Source organism: Cavia porcellus, unplaced genomic scaffold, assembly GCF_034190915.1.
Source record: "Cavia porcellus strain 051 isolate PalLab524CR breed Dunkin Hartley unplaced genomic scaffold, mCavPor4.1 scaffold_5, whole genome shotgun sequence".
Taxonomy (NCBI): Eukaryota; Metazoa; Chordata; class Mammalia; order Rodentia; family Caviidae; genus Cavia; species Cavia porcellus.
This window is the reverse complement of record NW_026947488.1, coordinates 13,640,301-13,661,199: the sequence shown is the minus strand read 5'-3', so window position 1 is coordinate 13,661,199 and position 20,899 is coordinate 13,640,301. Positions and strand designations below refer to the sequence as shown.

Below are 20,899 nucleotides of genomic sequence, written 5' to 3'. Positions count from 1 at the left end.
CTCTCACCTCTCCAAACCCAGACCTGTCAGATCAGCTCAAGCAGCCCTTCCCCAGCATCGGCCTTCTTCCTTTAGGTCCCCAACGTTCCCTGACCACCACGTGTGAGAGGCGGCTCACTGACCACAGTGACGTTCTGCCAGGCAGACTACAATGTCCTGAAGGACTAAGGCCACCACCTCTCCCAGAGCGCCAGCCTCCAAGCCCTAAGGCTGGCAAACAAAACCAGTGCCCCAGTTGGGTGCCATCTGAGCCTGGGAAAGCAGGAATCCCAGGGTCACGTAGTGTGGGGACCCCAAAGGGCAGAGGGGACTTCTTGGGAGAGGCAGCCGTGAGGCCCCCAGAGCCCCATCTCTCCACGTTGCAAGGAAAACTGAACCTCCCGTTTAGGTGGGAACCTGGGATTTCTCAGTGTCGGTAGGCAGCACATCTGCAGCCAACGTAGAGAACATGGTGTGGACCCAGCTGGCACAGGGTTTGTGCCACTGCCCCGAGAAGCCCTGGCACGGTCAAGGGTTCAGGAGAGGGGCCCCGGCGAGAGAAGCGAACACGTCATGTAATGAGACATTCACTCCGGGCAGGGCGGCCGACTGGCGGGGACGTACCTGGTCTATCTTCACCGCGGTGGTGCTGGCGTCCGTGGGCAGGTTAGACCGCTCCAGGTAAAACGCCCTGAGGGGGACAGGCGGGCTGAGCGGGTCACCCCGCCGCTCCGTCCCTACCCCTACCCGTGTCCAGCTTTTGCAGCCACAGCCCTGCGCCCTCAGAAGGAACCATGGAGAGTGCCAGCTGCCACTGCACGGGGCCAACAGCGCGTCCTGGAGGCCCGAGGAACTCTCAGAGCCTGTGCCCCGCTGCACTCAGCCAGGTGGTGCCCCTGAACGTGCCTGCGTGCTAATAAAACTGTATTTACAAGACATCGTGGCCAGATAAAGAACAGGACTGGTTTTGCTGCCTGCTGATTCCCACGCAAGCTTGCATCCAGCCACCGTGGCCACAGGAGACCCCGTGGACAGAGGCAAATGAAGGGGGGCAGGAATGGTCATTTGAGCAAATGGCACAGAGCAGATCCACATGCTGGTCAAACCCCTGCCAGTTTTAAGTCGCATGGTCGGATGTTCTTGCCCGCACCTGGACTTTAGCTCTTCATCCCCTTTCCAAACGGCAAGGTGGGCCGGGCAGGACGGTGCCCTCTCCACCCAATCCATCTGCTAATCTCCGGCCTTCCTGGGTCCCAGGGTTCACGAGGCAGACGCATGGGGCTGTGGCAGGAGCTGCCCCCCAAACCTGTGCTCCCTGGCCTCTCCACTCCTCCCTGTGGCCAAGGCCCCCGCACCCACCCAGCTCTGACCACCACTTCAATTTTGAGAAGCAGCCAGGCTCAGCAGAGAGCACCAGCTCTGAAGGCAAGCGGACTGGGAGCTTTGGGTCAGCTGCTTCAGGCTGTGTGGCTCGGGCAGGCTAGGATGCTCTCTGGGAAAGGGTTTCCCGCCTGTAAATGGGTTAGCACGGCCTACCGTGCATGCTACTGTGAGACTCTACAAGCCAAAGGCCTGGCACACAGTGGGTGCTCAGAAAACGGTCACCACCACTACCCTGTGGTGGCGCCTTGGTTCCTGACCCCTGCGCCCGCCGCGGCCCGGGCAGGCACCTGAGCTTGCGGTAGTACTGCTGGACCTTCTCCAGGGACTGCGTGTTGATCTCCTGCTGCAACTCTTCCGCCGCCTGGCTGCCGGGAAGGGGCGGCCCCTCCACACTCTCCAGAGCTGAGGGAAGAGGAGTGAGAGCAGGTGGCTAGGTCCCCAAGTGCCCTGTGGTCTTGGCCAGGCCCCCGGGGATCCCCCAGCCGCCCGCAGCTCACCTTTCGTGAAGAGCACAGTGTGCAGCCGGAGACTGGCCCCGCTCTCCAGGCGGGATGGCAGCTTGGAGAAGTGATAGCTGTCCAGGTAGAAGACCACCTTCAGGGCCTGCCGGCTGCCCTCGATGTGGTAGAAGACGTTGGTGTCTGTGGGGGACCGGGGGACCGTGCTTAGCACAGCAGCCAAGGGGTGCCCTCCTTCCAGTGGCATCCCGGGCCCTCCGTGCCACTGCACTCAGCAAGGCGGCCTGTCACCCCATCTTCCCAGGCTCAAGGCTTACCCTGGGACTCCCATGCCACGCATCCTGGGGTCTCCTGTTCCCCTGCCCCAGGAGGCGGCCTCAGACAGGGCCACACCCTGAAGAGCAGCCTCTGTCCTCCCTCAGGTCCTGTTTCCAGCCTGCAGCCCGTGTCTGCAGAGTCCCCCGCGTCTTTCCCTCGGGCCCCACCTGACAGGAGCCACCTTCAGGGGCCTCATCCTATCTACCCAGAAGGATGGGCTCTGGCAGGGCCAGGAACGCAGCACCCAGACCTCAATCTGGACCCTGCCAGACATCAGCCATTCTTCTCCCCGGCCCAGAGCAGCCCACGCTGGGCAGCTGCTGCCTTCAGCTCCAACACGGGCCTGAAAGGAAACCCGCCTCCCGCTAGGCTGCAGTCCGCACACTCTCACCAGGGTGACAGTGCCCTGAGGAGGTGAGAGGAGGTTCTTGAGGGAGAGGGCAGGAAAAAACCACTCTTTCTACATAGAAAGCACAGGTGCAAGATACATAAACAGAATACGTTGGGAGCATTAAAATTCCCAGGCAATGTAGGAAACTGGGAAACAATGGTGTTGGGGCTTGTGTGTGTGCACACGTTTCAGTGGCACTGGGGATGGAGGCCAGGGCCTTGATCTTCATTCTGAGAGAGTCTTGCTAAATTACAGTACTCACAGCCCCCCCGCCTTGGCCTCCCAGAGTGCTAGATTTCTGGGTGCATCGCCCTACCCAGCTTCTAAAAGGGCTTTGGCAAAGTGAAATGAAGCTGGCTGTTCTGAGCAGTGGCCCTAAAGCCTGAGCTTCGGGGTCCCCTGAGGGGCTCTGCCCTGGAGTTTCTGACCCCCGGAGGTCTGGGTGAGGTCTGAGACACAACCTTCCCAGCCAGGTCCCAGGTGGTGCTAATCCAGAGGCCACACCTGGAGCAACACTGCTTAGGAAGCAGCCCGGGTTCTTGTCCACTGATGGCCCAGGGCCCAGGCTCACCTCCCACTGACTCAGCTGGGTCAGGGGCTCAGCGTTCTTTAACACCAGCTCCCCTGGTGATTCTAGGGTGTAACCAGGGTGAGACCCACTGGGCCAGACTGGAGTTCCTGGAGGGAAGAGCCCCTGGGGCCGGAAAATAAAACTCTGCTGGTCGCAAACCCCGTGTTCCCTGTTCTAGACGCATAGGTACACAGCGGGTCAGATGGACATGTGGATGGGTGGATGGATGGGTGGGTGGGTGAGTAGGTAAGGGGTAGGAGGACATGTAGGGGGAGGAAAGGACTAAAGAACCATAGCTAATTATTGTACAAATTCTTTTTTTTCTTTTTGTACCAGGAATTGTACCAGGACCTTGCACTTGCCAGGGAGGCACTTATGCCACTGAGCTGGATCTCTGGCCCTAGGGTATAAGTTCTTAAAAGTCCAAACAAGTCTTCACCCTAAAGAAGGACAGCTCCTGGGCAGAAGGTCAGTGAGAATGGGCTGACGCCAAAGGTCAGCTTTGAGACTCCTGTTGGGTACTGGTTCTGGACACCACTGGGCCTGGAGGCCTGGCAGGGACAGGCAGCCCCTGTCCCCTGAGGCCCCAAATGCAGGGGTGAGAGGCAGCACTCACTGGCCACGTAGTTCTCATCCAGCTGCTTGAAGGAGAAGGTGACATTGTCCAGCTCTGACAGGGTCACCCAGATGTCCTCCAGCATGGTCCGTTCCTCCTTCTACAGGAAGAAGACACAGTGCTTGAGTGCTAGTCCTGCCCCAGGGCTTCGCTTCGACTTGTGGGACCCAGCTCTGGACCTGGATGTGGGTCCCGAGGTGCCAGGCCCGGAGGGTGGCACTGCACGTGCGATCATGACTGGCTTCCTGTGCCTCCCAACGGCCCAAACCCAGCTCGCTGCTCATTTGCTGAGTGTCCCCCGTAAAGCCACTTCCTACCGTGCTGGGACCACCACAGCTGGCTACTAAGGCATCCACTTCTAGCCCAACCCAGCCAGATACCAATCTCCACTTCTCCCTCACCGTGCTCCTTCCGTGCCAGCCCTCTCCCTGCTCAAAACTTCAAGGGCTTTTCCGTTTCTCTTTCCCTTACCCTGTGCAGGAGCCCTGACCTGTGTAACAGGTGGGCCCCAGGATGTTCTCCGGCCCCACACATGCGCCTCCAACTCCCAGCCAGCGCCCAGATCCAGAGTTCCCACCAGGGCCACACCGGAGCCCCCAGTCCCTGCCATCCTTCTTCCCAGACCTGCCCCAGCTTTGAAAAACTCAGCCCAAGTCACATTACCAGCCCACCTCAGGCCTCTGAGCCCTTCTCTGGCACAGCCCTGGCCCCCCTGACGTCACCTCCCACCCCTTGCCTGAGCCTCTGCCCGAGCACCCTGCCCCGGACCATCCACCTGGCTAGCTGAGGTGTGGGCTGAGAAGTGGCAGAAAGGACTCCGGCAGAAAGGCCTTTCTCAGCCCAGTCTTGCCCTCCAGGGGGAGCAGATCTCTGCCAGGCACTCACTTGTCACAGGGTGGCCAGCAGAGGGCGCTGTGAGGCCACGCTTCCCTCCAGTTCCCACCTAGGCCTCCAGAGCCACCGGCAACCACAGGCCCTGGTACTGCGGGCCCTGATGGGACGTGCGGGGGCCTCCCTGGCCTCTACACACTCCCTGTGCTTCCCTGGAAACACCTCCAGAGTCTGCCCGAGGTCCCTGGAGGGTAGAGCTGCCCTTGCCCGTGAGTCACCCACCTACTACCTGTTCAGGTTCCCCTAGGACCAAGTCCTGGACGTGAGACCCTGTCCTTCCACCCAGGAGCCCCTCTGCTTTTCGTTTCCAACAGCCCCAAGTTTACTAACAGCAGTACAGGGCGCTCAGCAAACGGCTGCCACACGGAAGATGAGGCCAGTGGCGCTTCAGCAGGAGCACCCTCTGCCTGCGGGGACGGGAGGTGACCCGTGGGCCTGGGCCACTCACTCACCGCGGTGGCTGGCGAGAGCAGGGACTGGCAGTGCAGCAGGACCCCCGTGGCCGCCACCTGCTCCAGCCACTTGCGGCTGGCGTCGCGGCTGCTCTCCTCGTACTCCCCGTTGTTGTTGTAGCGGTAGCTGAGGGCGGCCAGCAGCTGCTCCGAGAAGGTGCACACGGCGGCCACCAGGGCCTGGCAGAAGATGGCATCCCGACGCGGCTGCAGCTCGGCATCTGGGGGCGCGGAAAGGCTCGGGTGGCGGTGCTCCTCGGCATCAGCAGGACACACCCCACACCCAGGCCCACAACTCCACCACCTCCGCAAAGGGCCCCCAATTCATTCTGAGTGGACAGCCCGACTACCAAGACAATTCTTCAAAAACCAGCACTCCACCAGCAAGCCAGTGTGCCCCAAACCATGCCTCTCACTGGCACAACCAGCTGCTGCCCCAGGAGACAACAGCCTTCCCCGAGGCCGCCCTGAACCCTGGACCACTGGACACCAGCAGAGCCAACTCTCCACTGGGGCACTACGTGCTCCCCACCCAGCCTCGAACCCGCCCCGTCCCGGACTTGGACTAAAGAACTGGCCACTTTGGGCAACTCATTGGAGTCCTGGGCTTCAGGAAGGATTACTCTCAACAAGACAATGGCTCCTGGCCAACTGGTTTCCAGTGACCTACTGTCCTACTGTGGCTCCCTTGGCTGGGGATTTCGGGGGAGGAGGGACAGAGGATGCTCCACGACCTCCAGCCCCTTGCAGTCCTGTCCTCTGTTGCCCACCAGGGCCAGAGCTTTGTGACAATGAGCCTCCTCGTCCTCAGTCCCCCATGCCATGTCCTTGTCCCTTGGGCACCAGAGGAAGGCATGTGCTGCTCTCCCCAACCACAGCCAGCTCAAGGGGCTTCCCTGGCAGGGGTCCCAGATGGCCACCGCCAGGGCCTCTGCTGGGCACGCCTGGGTATGTGTGACACATGTGGCTGCATTCACCCTTCGGAGTCTCACCTGTGCACTTGAGCAGGGCCAGGAGCAGCTGGTTCTTCCCATCTGGAAGGAGGAGGGTGGAGAGGGGCGGTTGTCACGGGCAGTGACAGGCTGACGCCCGGCCCTGCACGCTGCCCACCAGACACCCAGGCTAAGCTAAGGCTGGACTCTCCCAGGGAGCTTTTACTGAGCCTGGGTGAATTCCAGGGGTCCCCGGACATGCGGGGAGCAGAGTCCTACCTGTCAGCATTACCTGTCCCCACATGCCCACTGCAGAGATCAAAGGCAATCCTGTTACCTGCAGTGCGTGTGTTCACACAGACACAGACACAGCCACTCACCCACCAGCTGACCACGGCTCACACACCTGTGCACACACCCTGGAGCGTCACGGCCCTGCCCCAGCACTGACTTCCTCCTCAGAGAGGCCAAACCCAGCCTCCTTCGTCAGAGTGCTCAGGCCCAGAGAGGCCTTGCAAGAAGGTTCTGAAGGGCCTTTGGACGTAGCCCCTCCCTTGAGGTCCTTTCTAGAAGCCATGGAAAAGGCACCTCAGGCTGGGCTGGCGACAGCAAAGAGCGGGTGCCAGAGGCCCACTCACTGAGGACGAGCCGGCGGCAGGCAGGGTCCTGGGGGCTCACTTTGTACTGATGTATTTACCCAGAGGGGTCAAGGAACACGCCAGGGGGGCACAGCCAGCACTGGGGAAGCTGGGACCCAAGTCCTGGCTATCTGGCCAGGAGTCCACACCCTTAAACCAATTTCACCAGGTCCACACAGACTTCTAGCTCAGAGGCAAGACCCGCAGCTGAGGATGGCACTGGCTGCTCCTGCCCACCTCTGGCCACAAACAAATGGGACCCCAGATGGGTCCAGCCTGGTCTGTCACGGTCCACATCCACAGCCTCAAACCCCACATGACATCTCCTTCTGCCCACTGACCTTCCACGTATCGATGGATGTTGTCCACAAGGGTCTTGATGGAGTTGGGGAGGTTCCAAGGGTCCTCCTGGATGCTGATCTGGATCAAGCTCCGGCCACGAATGGTACACTCTTCTTTCTGCTTGAACTCTGGGGCAGGAAAGTGGCATGAGGGCCAGGGAAGGGACAGAAGTGGCTTCGGAGAACAGAGCCACAATGGCCTATACCCTGTCATCAGATCCCAAAGCTTGTAACCATAGATGAAGGGAGCTAGCAGCACTCTGGGTTATTATCTGGTCCACAGAGGGCGGAGTGTGTGACTGACTCAGAGTACTGCACCCATAGCAGACATCACTAATTGATCTCAGGACTCCTTTTTGGTAGTTTGAGGCTACAGTATTGTCCCAACAGCTACAACCAATCCAGTGCAAACCCTGCAAATTAGTCACAGCATCCTTTTCTTCTAGTCCTGAAGGCCATAGCCACAGAAGGCTTAACAGCTGCTAACTCCTTATTGCCACAGCCAGCTGAGCCGGCACTAGTCTAATACCTTCTTTACACACTGGGGCCTCTGCTGGGCACGCCTGGGTATGTGTGACACATATGGCTGCATTCACCCTTAGAGTCTCACCTGTGCACTTTCCCACTCTGTGGGAAAGTGACTTGCCTAAGGTCACACAGCCGGGCAATGCATCTGGCCCCGCGAGAACCATTCAAAGGCCAGGCAGACACAGGCCCTTGTTCCTCTGACCCCTGTGCAGGTTCCTGAGACACCTATGGGTGGTTTCTGCCTGCTGTTTTGGGTTTCTGAGGCTCATCCCTGGGGAGATGCATAGACGGGGTAGGTGGTGAGCAGAGCGGGCGTGGAGGGAAATGGGTACACTGGACAAGGTGGGCAGGAAAGGATGAGAAATTCCAACTTCTTCCTCCCGCTCACTTCACGGGGAAAGAGTGCGGTGCTGCCGTGGCCTTGCGAACCCCTCCCGAATCGGATCAGAGGCCTTGGCAGACAGCAGTGCCTAACCGCAGTGAGATGGTGTCATTTCCACTACGTTTATCACGGGCTTATTGTTAATTTATGGCATGGCATGCTAGCTGCGCATCCAAGGAGTTTAATCAGGTGTTTTCAAAATCAAGTTTCTAAAAGAAACAAAACTATGTCAGATGAGAGTGGTTAAATGTAAAGATGTAAGTAGGTCTGTGGCCCGGGCAATAGATGGCCGACACCTGAGGTCAGGAGACATGCTCCAGGCCGTCCACTCATGTCACCGGCAGGCTGGCCAGGAGGTCGGGGACCTGCCCAGGGCCACAGGCAGCCTCGGGGAGTAACCGTGTTGGGCTCTGCTGGGCCCGGGCTCTCCAACACACTTTCTTCCTTGTTGTTCATTTCCTTTTTTTTGCAATTCTTCAAAAATGAAATAATCATTCTTGGCCCAGACAGAAAAACAGGCATGGGCTGGATGTGGTTCTCGGGCCAGAATCCACTGACTGTGGATTAGTTCGGAGACACCCTGCAGGCCAGGAGTGTGACCAGCGCCCCGTGCTGTCCCCTCACCTTGCAAGCTGTGCTCCATGGGGAAATGTTTGGTCTCTTCAAACGCCCGGCTCATGACAGGCCCCTTGAGCAGCGCGTTGATGGAGTCCACCTGTGCGGCAAGGAACACCAGGCTGAGCACGGTCCCCCAGGGGGGCCTCTGACAGCTGGGACCTGTGGCCCACAGCCCTCGCCCCAGTCCCGGTGTCCCAGCTCTTCCGGGGGTGACAGCAGGAACCCAGAGCTGCGCCAGGGTGGGAGAGAGGGCCCACCTGGTTAAAGAGATGCTCCAGACAGCCGTGAAGCTTGTCCTGCTTGTCTGAAGGGATGCGCATGTCACAGGGCAGCTCGTCCCCTGGCAGAAGAGCAGGACAGCAACCATCAGCCATGGCTACCCCACCTCGCAGCTTCCCAGCCCCTTTCTCCAGGATGCAGCACGGCTACAGAGCCCCAGACCTAGAGGGGATGGGCAGCCTGACAGACCGGGTCACTGAGTGAACCCGACCTCCCTGAGCCTCAGTTGCTCCTCTGCAAAGTTGGCAAAAGGCACTGAAGTGTCACTAGACGGTGAGGCACCACTGTTACTCCCCCCTGCAAATGAGACCGAGGAGCAGAGAGCGGGACCTGGAGCCAGGTGTCCGGACTCACAGCCAGCAGCTCGGGTCAATCAGAGGCAGCACGGAAGCACCTGCCAGAGCCCCCGGGACAGTTTCTCAGCCGCCTGCCTCAGGGAGGAATATTTATCTACGCTCAGCAGCGTCCTCCATTTCCTTGTGCTTTTTTTCCTCTTCTGTTAAACTGATGTATAATTAAAATTAAATTTTTATGCACAGATTTCTCTGGAAGGACACGAGATGGGCGACAGGGACCGGAGAGGCAGCCTGAGAGACACAGAAGGCCGGGAACTGAGGCTGGACGGGCACTTGTCACCCAGCACCTTCTCGTGCCTTCTGAGCAGTGAACCACGTAGATGTGGGTCGTGTCACAATAGGGAGACTTTAAAAGCCTGAAGTAAACAAGACTAAAATAAGTAAACAGACATCAGGCTTTCGGCAAAAGCTGCAAGTGCAGTCTGACCTAATGTATACAATATTTATTTCTGTCCGTCCATCCAACCATCCATCGGTCTGCAAGTCTGCCCGTATAAATGTGTACTCTTAATGACCTCCACACATTAGCAATGGCTACTTCCGGGGGAGAGGATGAGATTCTGGTTTCTTGTTATGCACTATTTTGAACCTTCCTGTGTTGCTTGGGCTTTTGGTTTGAGCTGGTGTGGTTGTCACAGGAGCCCTCAGGTCACATGGTCTGAATGACATCCCAGCACTCCTCACACCCACATCACACATGATCACATACAACCTAGTAATCCCGCCGTGCATGTTTCTATTTGTTATGTAGCTGCAACACTCATGAAGACCGGCATCTTTATTCCAACCACTACTGAGTACCCAGCACCCAGCACGTAACAGGTGCTCAATACAGAGCTGCCAAATCCGGGGTAGATGGAAATAACAGGGCAATTCGATGCAGTGCAGTCCGGAACGACGCAATGAGCCCCTCTCCGCACTCACCAGACCCCATCTCGTCACTGCCCAGGTAGGAGCTGTTGCTTCGCACGCTGGTGTAGGACAGGACTGAGTCGCGGTTGCTGTTACACTCACTGCAGTGGGACAGACAGGCACGTCACCCTACAGCGCACACCCTGTGTCTCGCCCCCCCCCCGGGGGGGCTCCAGGCAGGCATGGAGCCGGCTGGCCTGGGCGGTTCCTGTGTCTCAGGGTGAGGGAGGCCCCTGCACAAACCCACAGACGCAGGAGGAAGATGGCAGCATTATGTTCAGGACATGAGGACAGTAACGGTAACATCTGGGTGTCACTACTGTCCAGTGTCCCCAGGGCTTCCCTGCACCTCACTCCTCACGGGACAGCCTTGCCAGGACAGGTCTGCCCACACCATGCTGGAGCAAAAGGGATTCAGAAGGCCCAGGGAACCAGAACCCACAACCCCAAGATTCTTTCCCTCAGCTTTTTGACAATTAAAGGAAAACTCAAGAGGACCCGAAAAGGCAGGAAAGAAAACTCAAAGACACAGAAAAATCTTGGATGGGCACAAGGCTCCAAGACGTCCACTGTGCAGACGCCAGGAGAGCTGGACACAGGACCAGCAGGACAGGCGCCAGGAGGGCCAGGCCAAGTCTTCTCAGCAAAGCCTATCGGGGCTCAGTTCCGTCCTGCTCAGAACCCATCTCGCCACAGACTGCGTGCTGGGCACCACGGTGCACGTACTCGTGGTGAGGGAGGAATCCTGCTCATCACAGGAGGCTGAGATTAGCCCATTCAGCTCGAGGAGAGCCCACTGACCTCGCTATGCTTAACTGAACCAGCAGAAATACCATTCGGGTCCTCTCAGCTAGGAGAACAATCTTATTCCCTGGGCCAAGGAAAAGTTAGCACTGGCACCAGAAACCTGTCCTGAACTGAGTTTGAAATCACACCTCAGAGCCCTGGCTTTTCCTCGGCCACCCCGTCGGCATGTGGAGTAACAGACAATGAAGGGTCCCGGGGCCAGGCCCTGAGGCGCTGGCCGTGGAGCTGGGGAGTCTGAGCCACGTTTGGGAATGTGCTCCGAGGGGAGCTGGGTTAACCCTGGAACACATGGCTGACACCGGCGCCCGCAGCCTGGAGGTGGCCCACAGTCCTGACTTCCCCAGAGCTCAGTGACCCCAAAGGTTCCACCGGCCACCACGTGAGGCCACCAATGCCTCCCACAGCCCATCTACCTGTAGGAGTCACGATAGCTCATGGTGTCGTGGCCCGAGTCCTCCTGGTCCTCTTCAGATACCTTGAAGCACACTTTCTTGATGCCCCCGTGGTCAGCCCTGTCCATTTCGCTCTCCTCGCTAACCAGCGGGGGGGAGGAGGCCTCCTCGGGCAAGGGCGGGTCACAGGGTCCAGCGGAGGTGGGCTCAGTGATGGTGGACAGCAGCCTACAGGGGACAAAGGCCTTGAAGGTGAGAACACGGACCTATAACACAGGTGGGCCCTGACCCACAGACCCACACAGAGCGGGCCACCAGCACCTCTATCAAGAGTGAGACGTCCTCATTTGCTGGCTAAGCTATCAGCATTCTTCACGGCACAGGGCTGGGACCCTTTGTGAAGGGCAGGGGGCAAACGGGATCAGTCCACTTAGCCCCAACCACTCACCTCCGCCACTGTAGCAGGGAAACACCATGGAGAGGATGTAGGCAAATGGTCGTGGCCGTGTTTCAATAAAACTTTATTAATAAAACCAAAGCAGGCAGTAACCTGAATTTGGCCCATGGGCCACAGCCAGAGTATCACAGTGAAGAATAGAGGTGAAATCAGAACCCACACTTACACCTTGCTATGCTTTTCCTAACTTAGCAGCAAAAGCTAAATTATTTAATTTCTCTAAGACTCAGTTTCCTCATTGTAAAATGAGATAGTATCAATACATCCATCCTAGACTGCCGTGAAGGTTGAGGTTAAAGAAGGGAGGGTTTAGAACAGTGCCTGGTGTCATGTAAGCAACCATAAGCCCTGGCCAAACCCAACCCTAACCCATGCCAGTGGTGCAGCCATTATGGTGACTGCTCCCACTTTACAGATGAGGAAACAAAGGCTCATACATTGTGTCAGTGTGAGAGGTCCAGAAGCTCAACTAAGTAACACAGCAGTTCTACATCCTAGGGTGTAGAGGACAGCCCTTGGCACGCTAGGATGCCCTTCATTGTGTCAACTGGAGAAGTTTAGAAGTTTAACTGAGGCTCAACAGGGGGCCAGGCACCTCACTTGTTTACAAAACATCCTCAGCCGTGCAAGAGGAGGGCAGGGAGATGGTGTGAGTGCCACACCAGCAGAGGGTGGGTAGCCAGCTTGTTGCTTTTGCTGTGTTCCACCACCATGAACCGCTGCCCCTCACCAGGACACCCTGCTTTGGAGCCAGCCGATTATGGACTGAAACCTCCATGTTCTGTGAGCTAAATAAACCCTTCCTTCCTTCATTTTGGGCATCAGGGAATCCGTCTCAGCCACCACAGCAGAGAGGTTAAGTGACTTGCCCAACACTGCACAGCTAAGTGATCCAGGACGGAAACATGAGCCTCCTGGCTCCACAACATGCATTCTTTTCTCTGCAATCATGGAACGTTTCCACCATACACAAAAGAGAAAGAGCATGGTGAACTTCAGGCACCCAGCAGTCAGCTTCAGCAGCGGAACACAGGGGCCACCTGATCTCCTCCTTCTTCTCCTTCATTTTCAAGTCAGGTCTAAGAACATCATTTCCCCAGTAAACACTTCCATTTGTATGAGCTATAAATATAGATGTGAGACGTATACTTTTAAGCCAATTCCCTTCCACCAGGGGCAAATGTGGCCCTGGACGGAGTCCAGATCGTCATCATTGGGAGTGGGGATGCTAGGTATGAAGGGGTGGAGGCCGGGATGCAACTGTCCAGCCTGCAATGCCCAGGGCTGCCCCACAACCCAGCACAATCCCCCCGAAACATCACTAGGATGAAGGTGGAAACACGATCTTAAATGCGATCACCCCGCTGTCACTGTGCCAGAAAACATTAGCAATCTCTTAGCGCCATCTGGTCCCCAGTCTGTGTTCAAATGGCCCTGCTGTCTGCAAGTGTCTCCTCCAGGTGGCCCGTTAGAGGCAGGTCCCCGAGACACACACGGCTTCTGACTGGCATCTCTCAAGTCTATGGCGTCTAACAGTTCCTCCTCTTTCTCCTCCTCCTCCTCCTCCTCCCCACTCTGCTTCTCTGCCATTTACTGTGAAAGAAATGGGGTCATTTGTCCTGCAGATTCGGGGCTGGAGATTTAGCTCAGCAGCATAAGTGCCTGCCCTGCAAGCAGGCAGTCGTGAGTTCGATCCCTGGCACTGATAAAAAAGGAAAAAGACAAAAAAAAAAGAATGTCCTGCAGATTCACCCACCCTCTGGATGTGGCCACATGTGTCCCCAAGGTGTCACCTAACCATCCCCTCTCCCCAGACTGTGGCCAAGCAGCGCCACCCAGAGCTGCCACAGGCGTGAGCTCTGATCCCTTTCTCATTGCCCAAGTCTGAGGGTGGGGGACACAGGAGATTAAAGGGACCCAGGCGCTGAGTGCCCCTGAATCAGCTCCCCACGACAGACAGACGCATCGCACATCACAGACATGTGCTAACACAAATATTTTAACAGATACTGGCTCAGTGCTGCTGGCAAGCAGCGGCACACAATAGGGCTGCATGTGTGTCCTGCTGCGTCTCGTGGCGAAGGGGACACAGGCCCAGCTCTCTCCGCTGAGATGACTAAGTTATAAAAGCCCACACAGCCTTTCCCCAGCTAGCTGTCACCTCGCTAAGATCGCTGCCCATATTCACTGTTCTGTTAGGGCAGCTTCTCAGCGGGGGCGGTTCGTCCCCCACCAGGGTACATGTGACACAGTCAAGGGACATTTTCAGTGGTCAGGGATGGGGAAAAGCTACAGAGATCTAGCAGGTGGAGGCCAGGACAGCCCCGCACAGCCAACGCCTGACGACAGGAGAGCCCTGGGGTGCACCTGCTGGTCCCCGGCCCGCAGCGCTGGCCTCACCTATTAATCTGAGTGACATACTGCTTCATCTCCTTCAGGGCCACATCCAGCTTGGTGAACAGCTGCAGGTAGGCATCCTGGATCTCTCGGTCCTCCTGCTTGAGCAGGAAGCTCAGGCCGCGGTCTTCTGGGCTGAAGGCCCCACTGGCCGGTCCCGAGCTGCTGCTGCTGACAGCCTGGCCTTGGGGGTCGCTGTCTACAGGCAGACACCTCCAGGAGGGAGCAGCCATGGTGGTGATGCAGTGCTGGGTATAGGACATGGGGCTCAGGTGGCCTACAGGGAAGGAGGCAGAGCTCACTCAGAAACACGCCCAGTGCCCTTTGTGGACGACAGTCCAAACACACTCCAGGAATTCCAATGAATGAAAAATTTCCCCTTTTCAATATACTTAATCTACTACATAACTACAAGAAGAAAATTTCTGCTTTGATGCTAACATGATTTTAACCATGGGAGTCTTTCTTCTTGCCTGGAATGTAGAAATGATGGCTAGTACTTTAGCAATTTTGTTCTACTATGCAGCATTCTGAAAGTTAGAAGCCCCATCTAGAGACGATGGTGCAGGAGGACAGGAGCAGCCTGGATCCCTAATGACTAGGAGCCATTGCAGCCTGGACTGAGGGTCTTCAGACAGCTGTCAGTTTTAGTGGCTGTAGAGCACGATCTAGATGGGACGCCTGACAGACACACTCAGGTACCTTGCTCCGGGTCGAGGCCGATGAGGGAGGGCTTGCGGCCGAAGCGGATGCTGAAGGACCTGCCGATGGAGGGCGTGGTCTTGGGGTAGGACACTTCCATGAGGTTGACGTGGCAGTTGGTGGGGCAGAAGTCCAGGCTGCACAGCGGGTGGGGCTCCAGGGCGGCCTGCTTGAAGGCTGGGCTGACCCTGCCCCTCAGCTGGGCTGCAAACTGACACATGAGGGCAGGAGGTCAGGGGATTCTGGGCCCCCGGGGCCCACACTCTGGTCTCAGTGAGACATCCCCAACTGGACAGAGCAGCAGCAGCTCCAGCGGAGAAGTGGGCTGTCCTGAAGGCGCTGCCCCAACCCCATGCCTGGCTCAGGGATGGCCTGGTGTGGCCTCCTCAGCTGCTGAGCTAAGGCTGGGCAGCCCACCCCTCGGGGACCACACAGGGCCGGGCAAGTGGCCAGGCAACCGGCAAGGGCCCTCCCTGAGCTCCAGGTAGCCTGCCTCCTGGACCACGCAGAAGGGCCCGGCTGATCACAAGACAGCATGGGGAGGCGATGGAGAGACAGACAGGCCACAGTGGGCCCTCACTGCCCCTGTTATCATGGGCTGAGAGAGACGGTGTGCCCAGGAGCCCCTGGAAGACACCCCGTGGGGCGCAGGCACCTGGCGGTAGTGGTCAATCCTCTGCCTGATGCTTTCCAGCTTGGTGTCGCAGGTGGCGCAGAATTCGAAGTGCCACATGGTCGTCATGTCTCCGCTCATGGCCATGAGCCGCGCACAGTTCTGCACAAAGGTGCTGTCGTCCGCAGCAAAGGCCTCAAGGATCTGTGGCAACATCAACCACTGCTGAGCTCTGCTCCCACCCCTGGGCCAGGGCATTATCCCAGGTCACCTCGGGCACTGCTCTGGGCCTCACAATACCCGGAGAGGCCAGGCCTGTTGTGGGTCCATTTTGTGGATGAGTAAACTGAGGCAAATAAGTCACTTCACAGTTCCATAGCTACTCATGGGGGACAAGAATGACATTTCAGAATGTCATTCTGAAATGGCTGACTCTAGGGAAATGGGAAACAGTTGTCCCCACCCTGGGCAGGGCAGGGCAGAGCCTGGAGACCTTGGCAGTGAGGCCGAAGCAGCCTCGGGGCTCCACAATCTTCTCTAGCACGTGGCACCGGACCCCCGCCGTGCTGGCATACTCGTACACCACACCATGCTCCAGGTACACGTTGTCCACCGTGAGGCTGACCATGGGGCTGTCCTCACGCAGGCTCAGCTGGGGCCCCAGGGACAGCAGCGGCAAGGCTAGGAGGAAAAGGGGAGGATACTGAGGCGGGCACCACGTGGCCAGCCGACCTGGAAGGCTCCGCTCAGGTCAGTCCTGGGCCCCATGCTGCCCCTGACGCCGGAGTCCACATGGCCACGAGACCGGCAGGCCTGGGCCTTCTGCTGGTCTGCAGGGGGAGGACCCTTCCTTCCCCACAGACTCCACACAGCCAGCCAGAGCCACCACGCAAGAGGGCAGCCGGCACAGAGGCTGGACCTGGGGAGCGGAGGGGACCCCTCAGGGCACCACGAGGCCCGGACGGAGCCTGCCCGACTTCCTCGTTTGTTGAGCCTAAGTTTCTAGGTGTGCTGACAGGGGCAGAGGTGGTCAGACTCGGGGTGCAGCAGGAAAGCGGGGTCCAGGAGGTGGGCTGCTGCGACCAAGGTGTCAGTGGGAGAAGGAGAGATTCAAGGAGAACCCTGAGACCGAAGGAGGAGGAGAGAGGCTGCGGGGAGCAGCGGGGGAGGCTGAGCGCGTGGGCCAGGCGGTGAGGAGCTAACGACAGAGAGGAGCAGCGGGCTCAGGGCTGCGGCTGGGCGCAGGGTGATCGAGGTAGCCATGCTGGGCAGAACACTGGCCCGGAACCCAAAACCTGGAGGCCCAGGAGGACCCAGGAGACAGAGGACAGAGAGGTTATTAGGCAGGCGGCTCTCGGACCCCCAGAAGAGCCAGGGTGATCCCAGTACAAGCAGCTTCACCCGACCTCTTTAAGTGAGGAAGGTGGAGGCAGACAAGTGCAAGTCTGAAGGACGGCAGCGACCCTGAGGAGGGTGTCAGTGCAGGGTGCGGGGCCACAAGCCAAGGGATGCCAGAAGCCTCAGAAGCTGAGACAGATAGGAAATGGATTCTCATAGAGCCCCCGAAAGGAACTCAGTCCTCAGACTCCTTAACAGCAGCCTCAGCAAGATGACGATGAAGCTCCTGGGTTCAGAGGGCTTTATCAGAGCCATCCGAGGAGCACTGCAGACAGCTGGCACGGGGCTGGCTGGCACAGGACCTCTCTGTGCCTCTGGGCTCAGCAGCTCCATGGCACCACCACCTTCTCTTTACCTGAATCTGGCGGATCCTCCTCCTGGGCCCCGTCACCGCTGGGGTCCTCGCCGGGCGCTTCCTGGCTGGCTCGTGCCTGCTGGGCATCCTCGTGGGAGTGGTAGACCCACTGGTACAGGCCCTGGAGGAAGCCAGCGTGAGAGGCAAACCCCACCACACCAGCGAAGAGGCAGGGTCGGTGCCAACTGAGCCCTGAACCCGAAGTTCAGGCTTTGAGCCTGTTAGTGACACCAGTTAGAGGCCTCCCAGATCTCACTCTGGAACGTTCCTGAGAACCCCATCACCCTCGGCCTTCTGCATAGTCTATGCTCTACCCAGAAGCCCAGGATGGGGAGCCTTTGAAAACATTAGAGCTCTCTCTTGTCTCCTACATCCCCAGGGCCTACACATAGTAAGTGCTCAATAAACACTAAGCAGAAATAGTGACTGGGTATGTGGATGGCTATCGCACTCCCGGGCCCTAGCCCAGTGGTAACAATTTTTACCAGCAACATGGCTGTTGACACAGCCTGTCCATGTAGTACATGCCCATTTCACAGTAGTGAAAACTGAGGCCATGAAGGCTCATAGTCCAGCTCCTCCAGTTTGGGAAAACACCAGGCAGAGGCCCAGCGCACACAGTCCCCCATGACCAGAGTGCCCCGAGTTCCTCCTAAGGAGGGGGAGCCCTCACCCTGCTGTCCCCATTGTGGGAGCCTCCCTACACCCTGGGGGCTCACCAGGGCCTCCTCTCGGCGGCTCCGAAAGGCCTGCAAGTGCTCCAGCACCTCGAGGGCCCCATCATTCATCACATTGCTGCCGTTGACCTTGAGGATGCACTGGCCGGCACACAGCCCCGCAGCCATGGCGTCTGAGCCTGCGGGCAGAGAGCTGGGGGTGGGCGCCGGGCAGAGCTGGGGCCGCAGCAGGCGGGGCAGGGAGCCAGGTGAACAGTGCCACCTGAGCTCCTTGGACACCCCTGCCAGGACGCCCCTGAGCCGCCACACAGCACAGAGAGCTGCACCGAGCCAGGCACACTGTGTCCAAGTCCTGCACAAGTTTGTAGGCCTGGACCAGGTGAGCCCCGTGTGGCAGAGAGAGAAACACAGGCCTAGAGAGGCAAAGTGACCATCGAGATCACGCGGCTAGCAGAAGCCAGGGTTCCAACAAGGGCTCCCAGGCTCCAAGGGCACTCGATTCCCAGACCACACATCCTGGACCCACGATTCTGTGTCGTTAACATGGAAGGTTTAGAAATGCAAACAAATGCCAAGCTTCCCTGCATACGAGAGCAAATCAAGCCCACTCATGCGATGGTGACAAGGACAGGCCCTGCACCTCAAGGACCTGGGCTTCAAACCCTGACACCACAACCATCACCACATTACTTAACCTCTCTGGGCCTCAACTTCCTCTTCTATGAAATGGGGACACCAATAAAATGAACCGGTAGGGTTCCAGACATTTAGTACCAAGCCTGGCACCAGTAAGTCCCAGGAAACACTGACCGTTCTGACACTGGCCAAGTGGACGACTCCTAGTTTGGATCTAGGTGTCTCTCCCAAAGGCCCACATGTTAATGGCTTGGTCTTGGGAGGTGGTGGAGCTTTAAGAGGTGGAGTCTAGTGGGAGGTGTTCAGTAGCTGGTGGTGCTCCCCTGAAGGGGAACGTGGGACCCCAGCACTTCCGTCCTCTGCTTCTGCCTCCCAGCCATGCAGGGAACAGCCTTGACCCACTCTGTGCTCTCACCATGATGAGCAGCCCTGCCACAGGCCCAAAGCAACAGGGCCGAAGACCATGGACTGAAACCTTTCAAACCGGAGCCAAAATTCATAAACCTTTCCTCTTTATGGGTTGCTAGTCTCAGATATGTTGTTACAGCAACAGAAAGCTAACTGATGCAGCTATGACCACCTACGATGACTGGTCACCAACATCTCTGCACCCGCTTCAAGGCAGCTCCTCGCCCAGGCACCACCAACACCTGGGCTGCAAAAAGAGCACTGCTGCTCCTTGGGGTCCAGGGGTCGTTGGGGTGTCCTGGGCACTACAGGCTGTAGCAGCATCCTGCCCTGGCCTGGATGTCCATGGCCACTCCCCAGTGTGACAACCAGAAACATCTCCAGACACTGCCAGATGTCCTCTGGTGAGGGGGGAAGATGACCCCAGGTTAAGACCCCTGTTTCAAGGATACTCACAAAATGCAAACCTACTTTAAATGATCAAATTCTCACCTTATTATGAGAGATATTGAGAGGTATTTCCTAATCAACAAATATTAAAGGTACAACTCAAATCACAAAAGCGGCCAATTCCTATCCAGAAGGGAGCTCTGGGTGCTGCAAGCTTGGGGTCCCTAGCACTGCAGACTGTACTGGTTTCACTCTGGAGACCTAGATGACACCTCACCCAGCACACGGGGAAAAGACATGCAGACACCAGAGGCTCCAGTCACCGGCCCGCAGCTCGACCTGGCCACAGGACTGTGCTGGGCAACCTCTGAATGCACATTTCTGGCAGGAGTGCACCCACATTCCCGCCAGGCAGCATGAAGGGCAGCCCACCCTGGCGGAGCGGACGCTGCAGGCCTCACCTCCACCCACGCTCCTCCACTCTGCTCACCCAACCCATCTGTAACTTGCTTTCACAAATCCTGGCTCAGAAACAAGTGACAAAGAAAACAAGTGACAATGGGTGCTAGCAGGCAGAGGCAGGTAGCAAGGTTTGGTGGCTCTGAACTCCAACCACAGGGACAGCCCTGTCCCCCAAGGCTGATGTCGTCTTTGAGGCTGGCACTCACCTCTCCCTACGGCATAGACAAAGGGCGGGGCAGCTCCACGGATCTGGAAGCTCAGGGCCTCTGGGTGGTCGGGGACTTTGATTGTCCTGCAGCGGGCAGACACAGCAGGGAAAGGCATAAGGAATGGCACTGTGGCTCTTAGTAACCCAGGCCACTGGGGAGACCCTGCCTCGGAGACTTCTGGGAAATCCAGTCCAAAACAGGAGTTGCACCCAGCTTCCAGCTCTCCAATGCAAGCAGAAATGAATGCCAAGAACCAGAGCCCGCACTACGGGATCCTGGGTTATCAGAGTGTGTGCAAGACCTTCCTGTCTTCCCCTGACCCGAGGGCCTGTGGCCACCCGTCCACTCTGCTGGTCATTATTTTACTCAATGATCACAGATGCAAGGATGAGAATTGGCCCAGCTCGGCTCTGTGCCGACCCTAGAATCATACACCCAGCTGTGCCCAGCTGCCCAGCCAGGGTCTCAGCCACTCTGCAGGCCACTTCCCACCATGGCACTAGAGGCAGCGCTGTGCAGGGGCGGGAGTCCCCTACCTGGGCCTCCAACACAGCTGTCCACCCCCTGCCTAGGGCGCGTTCCCACCCCGTGCTGAACCAGCGTCCTCCTTCTCCACCGCCACACAGCACTCCTGGGGGCCTGAGCTCACGCTTAAGATGTTTGCAGAACTTCCACCCTGGGCACTTCCACTGCAGACACCAGACTGAGTTCATCCTGTTTTCCCTGTCAGCCCGCTTCCTTCTTGGCCTCTGCCTGCAGCCAGAGGGGTCAGCTGTCCACGGTCCTTCCCATGGGCTCAGGGTCACACAGGGCCAGGCCCTGCTGCCTGCTGACTGTACCCCACACACTCTGCTGTAGCCCCTCATCCTCGCTGCTCCTCAGCTGTGCCCAAGCAGCCCACCTCAGGGCCTCTGTGCTGGCTGCTGCTTCTGCCTGGAACCCTCTTCGTCC

At 58.0% G+C, this 20,899-nt stretch overlaps 1 protein-coding gene across 2 annotated transcripts in view; it reads right to left on the bottom strand.

Moving 5' to 3' along the window:
• The window catches only part of Prex1 (phosphatidylinositol-3,4,5-trisphosphate dependent Rac exchange factor 1), a 164,243-nt gene that overhangs the window by 4,082 nt on the left and 139,262 nt on the right, over positions 1 to 20,899 (bottom strand). For both annotated transcript variants that reach the window (XM_023564245.2, XM_063248205.1), the window contains exons 19-36: positions 19,946 to 20,031; positions 17,886 to 18,022; positions 17,167 to 17,287; positions 15,907 to 16,094; positions 15,456 to 15,617; positions 14,801 to 15,011; positions 14,102 to 14,375; positions 11,266 to 11,472; positions 10,058 to 10,146; positions 8,756 to 8,838; positions 8,505 to 8,595; positions 6,971 to 7,099; positions 6,052 to 6,093; positions 5,060 to 5,280; positions 3,717 to 3,816; positions 1,860 to 2,003; positions 1,650 to 1,764; positions 604 to 670 (exon numbers count right to left, since the gene is read on the bottom strand). In XM_023564245.2, coding sequence (XP_023420013.2) covers positions 604 to 670; positions 1,650 to 1,764; positions 1,860 to 2,003; positions 3,717 to 3,816; positions 5,060 to 5,280; positions 6,052 to 6,093; positions 6,971 to 7,099; positions 8,505 to 8,595; positions 8,756 to 8,838; positions 10,058 to 10,146; positions 11,266 to 11,472; positions 14,102 to 14,375; positions 14,801 to 15,011; positions 15,456 to 15,617; positions 15,907 to 16,094; positions 17,167 to 17,287; positions 17,886 to 18,022; positions 19,946 to 20,031 — 2,467 coding nt within the window. The remainder of the gene's footprint in view (positions 1 to 603; positions 671 to 1,649; positions 1,765 to 1,859; positions 2,004 to 3,716; positions 3,817 to 5,059; positions 5,281 to 6,051; positions 6,094 to 6,970; positions 7,100 to 8,504; positions 8,596 to 8,755; positions 8,839 to 10,057; positions 10,147 to 11,265; positions 11,473 to 14,101; positions 14,376 to 14,800; positions 15,012 to 15,455; positions 15,618 to 15,906; positions 16,095 to 17,166; positions 17,288 to 17,885; positions 18,023 to 19,945; positions 20,032 to 20,899) is intronic.